The 14035-nt window shown below is 57.5% G+C and overlaps 1 protein-coding gene across 2 annotated transcripts; it reads right to left on the bottom strand.

Moving 5' to 3' along the window:
• Window positions 1-2890: 2890 nt before the first annotated feature.
• On the bottom strand, window positions 2891-13146 carry NUTM2F (NUT family member 2F). Of its 2 annotated transcripts, none has more exons than XM_011927481.1 (7): window positions 12742-13146; window positions 9714-10410; window positions 6991-7119; window positions 5872-6011; window positions 5082-5374; window positions 4482-4598; window positions 2891-2929 (listed from the first exon to the last, which is right to left on the bottom strand). In XM_011927481.1, exons 1-7 carry the CDS (start codon window positions 12755-12757, stop codon window positions 2891-2893), a joined length of 1431 nt encoding a protein of 476 aa, XP_011782871.1. In that variant the 5' UTR covers window positions 12758-13146. The 2 variants fall into 2 exon arrangements, with proteins under 2 accessions (XP_011782871.1, XP_011782870.1); XM_011927480.1 differs by lacking the exon at window positions 2891-2929 and adding an exon at window positions 3078-4129.
• Window positions 13147-14035: the final 889 nt, after the last annotated feature.

Genomic DNA, 14035 nt, shown 5'->3' on the forward strand with positions numbered 1-14035 from the left:
TCAGCCTCCTGAGAAGCTGGGATTACAGGCGCGTGTGACCGCACCCAGCTAACTTTTGTATTTTTAGTGGAGGCGGGGTTTCACCGTGTTGGCCAGGCTGATCTTGAACTCCTGACCTCAGGTGATCCACCCGCCTCGGCCTCCCAAAGTGCTGGGATTACAGGTGTGAGCCACCTCATCTGGCCCCCCTTAAATGATTTTTATCTGGAAAATATAAAGAGTTCTTATAACTCAGTGACAAAACACAAATTAGTTAAAAGTGAGGAATGTCGAGTACACATGGCTCCAAAGAAGATATACAAATGGCCAATAAGTACGTGAAAGCTGTCAGGAAGCACAGCATGTTCACTATCGGCCTTGCTCACATTGTCAGATGGGGTTTCTCAGGAGGCCATGGCTTCTTCAGGGATCTGTCGTCCAGTGGTGAAGGGAGGAGGCGAACCCGCCCGGGGCCGCCCCAGCCGCACTGGCTCCCGGAGAGTGACCGGGAGGCCAAACCCGTCTGGAGCCTCAGCACACCCCCAGCACCTGCTGTGAGCAAGCTGCATGGCTTCCCCGAATGTGGATATGACGATGTCATGGGCATTTACAGATTCCCTTGCACTGTGTCCCACAGTGCTCCTGGTTCATGTGTGACACACTGCACTTGGGGTGGAGGTGTGCTGACAGTCGTAAAGAGTCGAGCCTGCCTTCATTCTTTCCCGTGGCTCTGATGCACAGTTTCCAGACACCAGTCAGGAAGGAAGTTCCTGAGATGATGGACCTTGTCCCAGTCACATTAGACTGCTAGGACAAAGTGTCATAGATTTGGTGGGTAGGGGAGGGGGCGCATATTAAGAAACAAAATGTATTTGTCAGTCTGGAGGCTGGAAGTCCGAGGTTAGGGTCCCAGCAAGGTGAGGTTCTGGCGAGGGCTCTCTTCCTGGCTTGCAGACAGCCGCCTTCTCACTGTGTCCTCATGTCAGGGAGAGAGAGAGCTCTGGGGTGTCTACTTCTTACCAGCGCCCTAATCCCATCATTAGGGCCCCACCTTCATGGTCTCGTCTAACCCTGAATAACTCCCAAAGGCCCCATCTCCAAATACCATCACGTGAGGAGTTAGGGCTTCAACACAGGAACTGGGGGGGACACACATTCAGTCTATCAGAGCCCCCCGGTCAGCCCCACTGTGCCCGTGTAGGGGCAGATTGTAGGGCTCAGGCGGGACACAGAGGTGGAGAAAGCACAGGTTTTGCCTCTTGGAAATGGCTCAGCCAAAACAAGGACAGGGACAGTGGGGCAGAAAACAGCTAGTGAGGTAACCAGCAGAAGCCCCGAGGTGTCACTAAGCCAAGGTATCATTTTCACCCTTAAGTGAGGAAGTTGGCTGAGCACCCACACACACCAGAGTACCAACCACGTTCCCTTCAAACACGGCTCACTTAACATTCCTAAGCCCTGCAAAGGGGAGGTGTCACCTCATCTCCTGAGGATGGCTCTGAATGTAGAGGAGTCACAGGAGCTGCCCGCATCACCCACCAGTGACTCTTCACTCCCCACATTTTCCCCGAGGGCCTGATGTGCACTGAGCTGGGGAAGCCCTGCCAAGATAAACTCTCCTTCCCAAAGGCCACAGAGGGCGGCAGGCCTCCGACACTGCCCACATTGAGCAGAAGGGACAGGGCAGAGAGGCATCTGTCCGGCTGACTGCTGTGTTCTGTGGGCAGATGGGGCCGCCCAAACACGGCTCCCTTTGTCACTTGGCAGAGGGGCCAGGCCACCATATACCAGACAGCTTTGCCCCACCAGCTTCTGCTGCTGGGCCAGCACCCAGCACCATGAACACAGCTCTGCATGCAGGCAGTGCTGGGACCTGTGCTCTCGCAGTCACAGCAGTCCTGAGCCAGCAAGGGCCCTGGGGAGGAATTGGAACTCAGGCCGTGGACAAGAAGGTATTGGCCAGGAGGGAACCAGGGCAGGTGCCAGGTCCTGTCTATGCTGGGATCTGAGATTCTAAGAGGTGGGTTAGGGGTAAGGGGACAGAGGTCGGCCACATGGGGTGAGGGGAGTTCAGCAGAGACGGGGGGGATAGGACAACCTGGGAAAGAGCAGAGTGTCCTCCCCAGCCTCGGTCCCTCTCCCGCTGCAGTCCTCATCTCACTCGTCGACTCCGGAAGTCTCCCTTCGGCGGACACCTGGCCCCCGACTCCCAGGGCACTTTCCAGACAGCCAATGCCACATCCCAGGCAGCCCCTGCTCTGCCCTTGGGGTCTGTGCCTGGCAGAAGGGTGGCTGACCCCTGGCCCCCCCTGGCCTGGGCCCCAGCTCCTCCTGGCCCTGGGACCAGCAGACACATGCACCCTGCGCCTGGCGGGCTGGTCGCGCTTGTTCCCGTTGGTGACGGTGTGTTGGGAGGGAACTGTTTTAGATACCAATGTAAATCTCTGTCTACGTCAATTCCACACGAGTTCAGTCATCATATGGGAAGGGAATCATAGCTGTGGGGGGCTCCATGGAGGACCCTGAGGGCCCCTGAGGCCAGTCTCTGTGGCCACAGCAAGGAGCATCTGCTTCAGCTAGTTGGATAAGACTCTCTCCTGCCCAGAGACAGAGAGAGGGACTTCCCCTGCTCCGTGCCTCTCATATCCCACACACCGGTGTGGACAGACACCTCAACGTCTCCCCTCAGCCCAGTGCCCGCGCTCTTCCTGATGAGGGTTAAGCAGGAGCGGTCCCCTCTTCCCATGTCCATGTTGTAGGCAGCTGCCTTCTCCTCAGCTCCCATGGAGTAGAACAAGAGCCAGCCAGTTCTCTCCAATCCCAGGATTTTCCAGGGATACTGATAACGATAGAAGCCTCCCTAAAGCAGGCAGGGTCTTGTGAGTGGATGGTGGGAGGGATCAGGGCTTCCTCAGCATCTGTCAGTCCCCGGAGCATCTGAAGGGGCCCCCTACACCAGGAGGAAAAAGTGGAGCCAGCCTCTGTGGGTTCCCAGTGCCTGGCATCTCCTGGTTCCCTCTGCCCTCCTTCACAGACACCCTCCACGGAGCAGCACAGCACCAAAGACAGAGGCAGCAGCCCCAGAGCATTTTCCAACACAACAACATTTATTCCATTTACACATGAGGCCCCCAAGGGCTTCCCGCCCCCTAGCCCCCTCCCCGCAGGCCCTCCCTTCCCGCCCTCCCTGTTCAGCCACCCTCTCCCTCCCCTCCCTCCTCCACCCTCCAAAGCTAAGGCCCAGCAAGATCAGCACTGGGGGAGAAGCAGCCTTTGCTTTGGGGCACCTGCTGCCATGAGGGTCCGAGAGTTCAGAGCCCCACCCTTGGGGACTGGCACCAGAGAGCCTGCCCCACAGCGGCCCCTACTGGCTACAATGCCGCTTTTTCTTCCTCCTGGAGACCAAGGGGCCACCCCTTCTCTTTTGAGACTGTGAGGGGCCACCCAGCCCTGGAGCCAGGGATTGCTCCCCAGAGACCCTGAGCCCAGGCCCTGGGTCGGGCATCTTTTCAGCAGGGGATGGGCTTCCGAAGAGAAGTTCCTTCTTGGACTTGATAACAGGAGAGGGTGCTGGGCTGAGGCCTCTTCTCTGAGCAGATGGCGACTGAAGAGCTCCCTGGGGTCCCCGCCCTCCTAGGCTGAGAAGGCCTGAGGCAGGGACAGGGCTCTGGGACAGCCTCCAGGGCCGCAGCCTGTGGTGGGAACCCACGACATACACCATGCCGGGGAGTTCCCTCTCCTCCCTTGACCGCTTAGCCAGCCTGTGTGACTCCTTAACAGGAGAGGCTCCAGGGAGATCCAAGGTATCCTTGGTCCCCAGGCTGGGGCAGGTGGGTCTGTGGTCCTGGAGAGGAGAGGTTGGCCGGGCAGCCCTCAGCCCGGGGCAATCCTGACATCCCAAAAGCACAGCAGGGTCTTTGGACCTGGCCATGCCGGTGCACACTCTGGCCTGTCCCTGAGGGACCTGGGCAGCCGCCTGGGGTGGGCAGGTTTCCACGCTGACCCCTTGTTGGGGGTCAGGGGCGTCTCTCTCTGCTCCTTGGCGAGCTGCAAACGTAGAAGGACTTGAGTCCAAACAGGCTGTGCCATGACTAGGGGCTGCCCTCACACGCCGTTTCTCCTTCAAGGATAGGAGGCACTTCTCCACTAGCTGCGGGAGGAAAGAGGCACTTACTGGCGCTGCCCCAGGTGTGAGCAGGGCCCAGGGTGGTGGAGACCAGGGCACTTCGGTGGGAGACAGGGAAGTCTGAGGCAGCTGGGCTTCGTGTCAAAGGGAGAGGGTGTGGCTCTGCCGGGCATCCCATTGGGCCTCATTGCAGCTTGCATCCTGACTCCCCTCCCTGGCTCCTCTCCGTCGTACTCCGTCTGAACCTGCATCTTCCCACCCCGGAGTGACTCCCCAAGAAGCTGAGCATCCCCAGCAGGATGGGGTTAGACAATCAGGTGGGCCTTGTGTGCCGGGTCCCCCCTGCCCCTGGGTTCCCCTCCCTCCGCTCGTCTACCTGGGCAAGTGTGAGTTCTTCTTCCTTCTCCAGCTCCTGGCTTAGGGCCGATAAATCCATCTGTGGATCTGGGGAAAGCAATTCTTCCAGGAATCGGGGGTGAATGACGGCCTCCACCTGGAAACAGAAGGAAGAAGACATGCGCTTCCTGGGCAGGGAGTAACCTGGAGCCACGGACACCCAGAGGAGATGCAGAAAGCGGGGAGGGCCCTGTCCCCACCCTCCTGGGGCTGTCTCATATCATGGCGACCACCAGCTACACACACAGACCACAGACCTGGTAGCGTACACACACACAGACAGAGACACACAAACCGCACACAGACACACAAACGGATCCATATATGACACAGGAAAAGACACAGACACAAGTAACACACATGCCACATTCACACCCACACAGACACACAGTAACCAATCACAGACACAAACACACAGCAACACATAGACACACGCAGTCACATACACAGACACTCAAATCCACAGAAACGCACCCACCCACCCCCCTGCTGAGTAGCTAAGGAACAGAGCTTAATTCCAAGGACCTGGGAGTGCCACCCCCCGGAATCCTGCAGACCCCAGCACTCCAGGCCAGCCCACCTTGGTGACGAAGTCTTTCTGGGAACACAGCTTGTCAATGTAGCTCAGGAGGCCCGGGTCTGGGGGCATCCCATCCTCTTCCTGTGGCTGCTCCACTTCGCCATCTTCCCAGTTTCCCTCGGGCTCCCCTGTGGCCCCAAGGTGAGACCCCAGCAGCTCCTCCATGATGTCCACATACTCCTGCACCACTTCAGGGGGCATCTCAGGGACCTTGGTCTCCGCTGGCCGCTGGGGCCTGAGTGGTGGCAGGCGGGCAGGCGGGGCCTTGGGGCCGGCCTTGCTGGGAAGGTACACTGAGGCAGAGAGGGAGGAGGCCGGGCGTGGTGAGGGCCGCTCCTGCTGCCTGCACCACACAGGGGAGGGCAGGGCTTGGGGATGTGAAGTGGGTCCTGGCTGGGTCAGGACCACCTGAACCACAGCGCCCCTGGAGAAGACACGCAGGAGGGGCACATCTGAGACAGCATTGCTTGGGAGGAAGTTTGGAGCCAACGATATGCTGGGTACTCTCCCGGCTCATCCCTGCTTCCTGGGTAGAGCATATGTGGAGTTTTGGATGGGCGAGGGGAGAGAGTAAGTAGGAAACCTGACCAGGTCAATACCCCGCTTCGTGATCACAGGCCGCCCACGAAGTAGGGATTGACCAGGTCAGTACCCAACATCCACTCCCAGAAGCTGTCCTGTTGGGGAGCAAACCCCCCTCTTGAAGGGAAGCATGGGGTGTGGGGACAGTGGCCTCCCTTGGCCCCTTTGGCCTTTGCCATGGCTCCTGTGGGAATGTGGGAAGCTGTACCTGGCTGCTTGACCACCTCAGGGGCCAGGGGTCCTCGAGGTTCAAGCCTCGGCGGGGCTGGAGGAGGCAGGCTCTGGGGCCCCTTCATCCACTGTGCTTTCTGCATCTGCATCTCCTCCTCAGCCTCGAACTCCAGGAACCTGGGGGTGAAGGAGGTCCAGGCTGTGCGGAGAGGGTCCAGGCCCCCTGTCCCCAGGACCAGGCAGCGGCCGAGGGCAGGGATGCGAGGGAGTGCCTCGGGTGGGCTGTCCGGGCCCTCACTGGGTCTCATCCCCCAGTCCCAGGAGGGAGCTGCTCCCAGAGTTCTGGGCTCACCCTCCCTCACCCGGCCCCTGCAGAGCCCATGGCATCAACGGGGCTTCCTGACTCAAGTCAGGGCCACGAGGCCCAGGAGGGTCCCGGGGGACTCCTCCTCCAGGTTTCAGCTGGCCAGGGGTGGGGTTGATGGCGGACGGCGTCAGGGATGATGCCCAGATGCAGGAGTCCTGAGGCTGGGACTGCGGGTCCCTGAAAGATAACCCAGGGGCACGAGGCCCGGGAGACCCCTGGTCGGGAGGAAGCAAAAGCTGAGCCCGGAGGACAGGGCCCCTTTCCCCTGAGGCTGCTGTCTGTCTGTCTGTCCGTCTGTCTTCACGGAGGACACTGCCTAGGAGCAAAGGCGGTCAGGCCAGAGATGGGTCTCATGGTGTCCCGGGCGCAGGTCTCCCCTGCCCAAACTCCCTGGCCAGGCTGGGATGGCAGAAAACCAACTTCTGGCCACTGCTGTGAGGAGCCTGCACCCCACTCTTGTCTATAGTCACTAGCACCCCTTCTCCCCATCCCCACAGCTGGAGGTGACCCCCTCTGGGCTGCGACGCTGGCTGCTCCCGCCATGACCTCCAGTGTCAAGGCAGGGGTTGGCCCAGGCCAGGCAGGGGGTGCTTCCCAAGAGGGCAAGACAGAGACCCCAGAGCACTCTAGGTGGCAGGAGCAGCTTCCTGAGGGAGCCAGGGGCCCAGAGCATCCTGTTTGTCCACACCCTCCTCATGCTCCATGCTGAGAAGCCACCACGGCCACCAGGCCTCTGTCATTCACTCTCACCCTGCCCTGCGGGCCCTGCCCCCAGGACCCCAGACTCACTTTTCTGCCATCTCGTAGAAGATCCTCCGGTCAAAGTTGCTTGTGTGCTGCCATTCCCGCATGGCCCGCCACAGTCCCTCCTCCAGCGTCATGGAGGGCTTCCGCCGGGCCAGGGATCGGAGAACTGGGCTGTAAACCAGTGCAGTCAGCCCCAGTCTACAAGCCCACCCTTCATCCCGAGCCCACCTGGTCCCAACACCTGGCCCCTGTCCTCCCCACACCTGTCCTGCCATCTGTCCATGGCCTGTTCTCCCCCACGTGGGCTCCTCAGGCCCCAGGACGCGCCCCCAAGATCGAACATCAACACAAGCTATGGAGTGGCCTCTCCGACTGCCCCTCAAGTCCTCGGTGTTATGATGTTGACAAGTGAACTCAGCACTATGGGCGGAACATATGTGTCCCCAACAATCCTGTGCTGAAGCCCTCAGCGCCGGCGTGTCGGTATTTGGAGGCAATCATGGTTAGAGCAGGTCATGAGCGTGGGTCCCAGTCATGGAATCTGAGCCCCGACAAGGGCAGGAGGAGATGCCAGGGCTTTTCCTCTCAGCCACAAGAGGACACAGCCGAGGCAGCTCTCTCCAGCCAGGAAAAGGGCCCTGACCAGACACCCAATCTGCTGTCACCTTGATCTGGGACTTCTGGCCTCTGGAACTGGGAGACATGGGTGTGTCTTGGCAAAGCACCCAGTCTATGGGATTTGTTACAGCCGAGCCTGAGCCGACTGAGACAGCATGAGCCTGAGCTGACTGAGACAGCGTGCACACAGAATGACCTGGGAGCCCGGGTTAAAGTGCAGGTTCCTGGGCCCCAGGACTGAGCATTTCACCAGCTTCCTGGGGACTCTGGAGCAAGGCAGCCCCTGGGGGTGCAGCCTCAGGGTCCTGGAGCATGAGAAGCAGGAGCACACGTCCAGAACCAAAGCAGAGCGGTGTCAAGCCCACTGCAAGCAGCCAGATACAGCTTCCCACATTCCCACAAGAGCCATAGCAAAGGCCTGTGAGCCTGGGGCAGCTCCACTCCAGGAATCAGGGTCCCAGTGCACCGGGACTCCGCTCCAAGGGGGAATGCAACCAGTTCCAGGGTGCGGGGGCAGCGAGATTGTTGGGGAGGAAGATGGGGCTGTGTTCCACCTACACCCCAGGCAGGGGACTCCCCGAGGGGAGCGGCCAGTGTGTTGCACGGTGGATGTGCTCAGGCTCCCATTTGCTCATCAGTGGGAAACACAGGGTCACAGAGGCGCCACAGGGTGGAGAGAGGCAGGGACTGGGAATGAAACCACAAACTCTTCCAGATGCTGACGTTGCTGCCTCACAGTCACCACAGTCCACAGCCCTGGGCTGCTGAGCTCGTGGTGTACTCAGAGCTATCACTGGAGCCTGTGACTTTGGGGAGCACTCTCCTAGATGGCCTAGTCCTGATAATGACAGTAATAGGGACAGTAATCATAATTGCTGTCATGTAATGTGTCATAGCAGGTGCCAGGCACTATGCTATGCATGTCATATGTGAGCTCAAGTCATCTGTTCGCCATCCTCTGAGTGAAGCATCATTGTCCGTTTTTCTAGGGAGGATTGAGGGTGAAGATGCAAATACCTGCCCAGCATCGACCCTAGTGTGGGGCCCAAGGCCATCCCCCTGTGCAGACTCCACCACCGCAGTGCTAACTGGACCTCACTGGCAGAACTGCGGGCATATGCCAGGTTCCCGCCGGGCCCTGCAGCTCCTCCCCCAGCCCCATGTGATGTGCCCCTGGCCATCGACACTCAATTCGAGGGAAGGCACTGGGGTGTACACTCAAAGACCTAAACCCAGGACGGGTGTGGTGGCTCACACTTGCAATCCCAGCACTTTGGGAGGCTGAGGCAGGTGGATCACGAGGTCAGGAGCTCAACACCAGCCTGGCCAACATAGTGAAACCCTGTCTCTACTAAAAAATACGAAAAATTAGCTGGGCATGGTGGAAGGCACTTGTAATCCCAGGTACTCGGGAGGCTGAAGGAGGAGAATCACTTGAACCCAGGAGGTGGAGGTTGTGGTGAGCCAAGATCGCACCATTGCACTCCAGCCCAGGTGACAGTACGAGACTCCATCTCAAACAAACAAAAAAGACCTAAACTCAAACCGTGGCTCACGTCACACCAAGAACCCTCTCTGACCTGGGTCTTCTGTAAACATTGCTGTGAAAATTATTGAAAGTAAAAGCCGGGCACAGTGGCTCATGCCTGTAATCCCAGCACTTTGGGAGGCCGAGGCGGGTGGATCACCAGCTCAGGAGATCAAGAGCATCCTGGCTAACATGGTGAAACCCCATTTCTAGTAAAAATACTAAAAATTAGCCCGCTGTGGTGGCACATGCCTGTAATCCCAACTATTCAGGAAGCTGAGGCAGCAGAATTGCTTGAACCCGGGAGGCGGAGGTTGTGGTTAGCCGAGGTCACGCCACTGCACTCCAGCCTGGGCTACAAGAGCGAAAGTCTGGCTCAAAAGAAAAGTAAGGATTGGCTAGACTCACAGGATAGTGACGGGCAGTTGACATGAGGCCCCTGACAGTCTGTCCTGAGCCACAGCCAGATTAATGTTGCTGAAAATGTACCTTCCCATAGCATAACCGATCACCCTCACAACCACCCTGCAAACCCCTGAACAGCGTGACCTCCTGTCCATTCGGCAGCCTCTTTATGTGCGAGCTGCAGGACAAGCTCCAGTGCCCCGAAGACACTCACATGAGGAAGCAGGAAAGTGCTTCGGTGTCAGGACTCTGGGGAAGGTGCCTCCGGGCCAGGGGCTTGTAGCGCTGCCAGAGTCGGAAGTTCTCATAGACACTCTTGGGGTTACAGGAGTCGTCCGGCGGGGCCTTGGCCTGGGAGGGAGCCAGGCTGCCCTCTCCATGAGCCCCTTCTGGCCATGGCCGAGCGTTCCCTGGGGGCACGATGGGAGGCATCTGGGCAGCCGGTGGTGGTGGTGGAAGAGGAAGGCCCTGGGACCAGCCTCCCTCACAGGCCTGGGCGCTCCCAACCACCTGGGCAGATGTAATGGGCACCCCAGGAGCAGCTGCCAGGAATAGGGGAGGTGGACACATGACACCTCCACAGAGGGCGCCTGGAGCCTGCCAGGCGACGGGGTCCTGAGTTAGGACCGAGGTCTGTGCCTGAGGGGGCTTCACAGGCCCCACTTCTGTCCACATCTGGACAAAGACGTTGGAAGCCCCGGCCCCACTCGGGCCGCGGCCATCCTGTCCTGCCACCAGAGGTGTGCTGGGGAAGGCAGACAGCACCAGAGGGCCGCCAGGAGGAACCGCTGCAGTCACGAGGGGTGGCCCATGTGCTGGGCCAGGAGCAGGTGTGGCCAAGGGCAGAGCCGTGAACACAGACAGGGAGGTGCCAGGGTTCACGGTCACGCCCGGTCCCAGCACTGGGTATGCTGTGGAGACAAAGGAAAGAGATGAATGAGCTGGGGTCTCCAGGTCCTCACTAGTCACTGGGGAATCAGAGGGGAGCCCCAACAGCTGAGGGCGTGTGACGGGGAAACTCTGCCGCTTGCAAGTGTCCCTGACTGTGCATGGGATGCTCTGTTCCTCCACGAAAGGGTTGCTCCACTAGACAGCCGGGCCCCGGTCACCAAGACTCCCTGACCCCTGTCTCCCAAGAAGGAACAGCCAAGCCTTTGCTGCCTGCGGGTCTCCCTCAGTGTCCCTGGCAGACCCCGTCAGCCTCACAGGCATCTCCCAAGCCATGGGTCAGGGGTGAGTCTCTCAGCGGCTTGGTGGTCCTTAGCGTGCTCAGCAACAGGAGACGGGCCTACCCCAGGGCATTGCTCGGCACTGAGAAGGCCGACAGGAAGCCAGAAGCTTCCGAATATTATGGCCCTATCTCCTCTTCAGTCTTCCTTTTCCTGAAGCTCTTGTAAACCCCTGTCTTTCCTAGCTCAAACACAACAAAAGAAAACCACTGGATAGGCCAGGCATGCTGGTTCATGCCTACAATCCCAGCACTATGGGAAGCCGAGGTGGGCGGATCACCTGAGGTCAGGAGTTCAAGACCAGCCTGGCCAACATGGTGAAACCCCGTCTCTACTAAAATACAAAAATTAGCTGATGGCGCATGCCTGTAATCCCAGCTAGTCAGGAGGCTGAAGCAGGAGAATTGCTTGAACCCAGGAGGCAGAGGCTGCAGTGAGCCAAGATTGTGCTACTTCATTCCAGCCTGGGTGACAGAGCGAGACTCCGTCTCAAAAAAAAAGAAAAAAGAAAACCACCGGATGGAAATCTCACCCAAGCCAGTGCCCTAGGAACCCCGAAGATAAACCATAACATATCACGCCCAGCATGCAAATGATTGTCCTGGCACCACCCACACAAGTGCTAAATGGGGGTCAGATTCCGGCCACCCGTTCCTCAGTGCTCAGTGGTCCCAGCTGCCACTCCGGAAGCTCTGTTCCCAGGGAGCAGGTCTGAGAGGCAGTGGTGGAGTCGCCTGAGATACTGTCACCGCACAGCCAGCAACAGTTGCACACGATTAGAACTCAGCCAGCAAATGGTGAGCAGCAGGGCTATCAGGGGAGGTGCCCAGGGATTTTCACAGCTGCTGGTCATGTTACAATAGGTAGTGGGACAAGGAGCCCATCTCTGGTCCTTCTCCTTTGAGCTGCCAATAACTGAACATAGTGACCAACCAAGAACCCGGGCTTCTTGGCCACGGGCCGGGTGAGGCAAAGTTGTCTGGAACTCATCCCTGCTCACTAGGACCCCATGCAGGCTCTAGTCAGGGGGAATAAGGGATACAGCACATGCACCTCATCATTCAGGACACACATCCTAACTTGAGTAATAATAAGAGAACCATCTTCCTATTTGTGTGCTACTCTCCTTTCTCTACTGAAAAGGAAACCAGCCTTTCCAAACCCTTCCACTGAGAACCAGCAAGAGTCTATACCTGTCGCCTGTTCATGAGGTGGCATACGTGGAATGGGGCAAATTCTTCATCTCCACAGTAACACAAAGTACACGGGACAGGCCATGAACTAGCAGACAAGAGGAAGTGGGTCTGAAGACCTGAGCTTCCACAAAAGGGCAAACAATGCAGAACAACACAGGAAGCCCAGGCCATGTGTTACCTGAACTTCCCCATCTGCCCCCACCCCTGTTGGATCAAAGCCAACAGCTACCTGAACTGATGGAGCAGCCAGCTCTGGGCTGTGGCAGTTACGGTAGCCCCCAGCCTCGCCCACCCAGAGGCTGTCACTGCATGCTCTGTCACAGCCAACCCACCCAACAGTTTTCTGGCTGAGATCACTTCTCCCCATTCCTCCCTCAGATCTAGAAAACTCCAGTCCAGATCCCTCTGAACACTATGGAAGGGCACCTTCCAGGTGCCTGAAGACACGACACAGGACTCAGGCTTGCCTGTCATCCTCCCGTGGCCACCAGTACAGCACGATCCCACCACTCTCTACAAACACACAATGACGTGACCTGGCCCCCTCCAGAAAGGATCAATCCATCCACTCCATCCTTTCCCCTACACAGTGTATTCCCGCAGGCATCTTGGTCCACCTCTAAGGAGCCGTCCTCCCTAACCACAGACTCAGGGTGCCATGGCCATCCCCAGGTGTGATGTCCTTGGGGACATCCAGTGCTCCCTCCCTCCTCAACATCAGCCCTATCAACTGTCCCCAGGGGCAGTGTCAAATTTGAATTCCCAAGGAGTTGAGGCATGGCAGACTCGGATAATGCCCCCATCCCTACAGGCTCACCTCCATTTGAAGCCATCCCCTCAGGCTGGGCACTGACCACCGCTGTCTGGCAGTTTCCGCAGTGAGAAAAGTCAAGGGTAGGACCAAGAGAGCGACCTGGCTCAACAGACGCTCCTGAGTCCAAGTGGACCAGTGAAAATTTGAATTTAAATAGGTTTGGAACATAGGACCCCAGACATTCTGCAGAGGGGGAGGGGCGGTGGGCAGCTGGGCTTGGCAGGGGTGGGGGACATTCTGTGAAGGGCTCTGGCCAGTAGGCAAGAACCTGAGTTTCCCTTCCAACTGGACGGCAGCAACACAGACGGTGTGGGCCCCTGTAGGCAACTTTTAAATTGTCCTTCTGACTCACAGCAAAAGCTTGTACCTGATGTCCCCTTTACTTCATTCTTTATCCACAGACCTACTTTTGTGCCATTCAACCCAGGCTCCTTCCCCCTTTGGCTCTTTCCCACTCTTGATGAATTTCAACAGGGGCTGCACTTCCCGAACAAAATTCAGAACACGTTTTCAGTCTGAGAAACACGGGGGTTCTTAGGAAGGCAAGGGGACTGGGTGTTTGAAATCAGGATGGTCTCAGCCCATCCAGGCTATTAGGTGGCTGTGCGCTCATCATTGTTTACGAGGCAGTCCTTGTGCCCCCGGGTCATGTATGTTGCTGGAATCTCTGCCCACAGCAGTGGGCAGGCCTTACTTCCCATCCCCTTTCCTGGGAAGCCTCAGTCCAGGAAAGAGGGGCTATGCGACCTACAGCACCGAGACCAGAAATCCGTTCATTTTGTTTCCCAGTGTATTGTGCTGGTGTTAATTTTTTTTTTTTTTATCTTTTACATGATTTTAACTTAACTAAGCAATACTTTTGCATGGTTCCAAATTCAAACTGTGCACAGTGGAATAGGCAGTGACCAGCCTTCCTCCCACCTCTTTTCTTTGGCCACCACATTTTCTTTCCTGGACCAAACAGGTGTTATGTGATTCTTTTTCATCTTTCCAGAGATGTATTATGCAATCAAAAGCATAGTAAAGCTATTTTTGCTGTCTAAAAATATTTTGTTTTTTTGGGTAAAAATTAATATATTAATATGTTCCAGAACTCTGCTGATACTTGCAGTGACCATGTTTGTCCTGGTAATGTGGTTCCTCTCTTTATTTCTGTAGGTAAATTGCTAGAACGAGATGTTGCTGTTTTTTAAAATTAAAAATACATGAAAGGGCCGGGCGCGGTGGCTCAAGCCTGTAATCCCAGCACTTTGGGAGGCCGAGACGGGCGGATCACGAGGTCAGGAGATCAAGACCA

The sequence above is a fragment of the Colobus angolensis genome, unplaced genomic scaffold, assembly GCF_000951035.1.
Source record: "Colobus angolensis palliatus isolate OR3802 unplaced genomic scaffold, Cang.pa_1.0 Scaffold72, whole genome shotgun sequence".
Taxonomy (NCBI): domain Eukaryota; kingdom Metazoa; phylum Chordata; class Mammalia; order Primates; family Cercopithecidae; genus Colobus; species Colobus angolensis.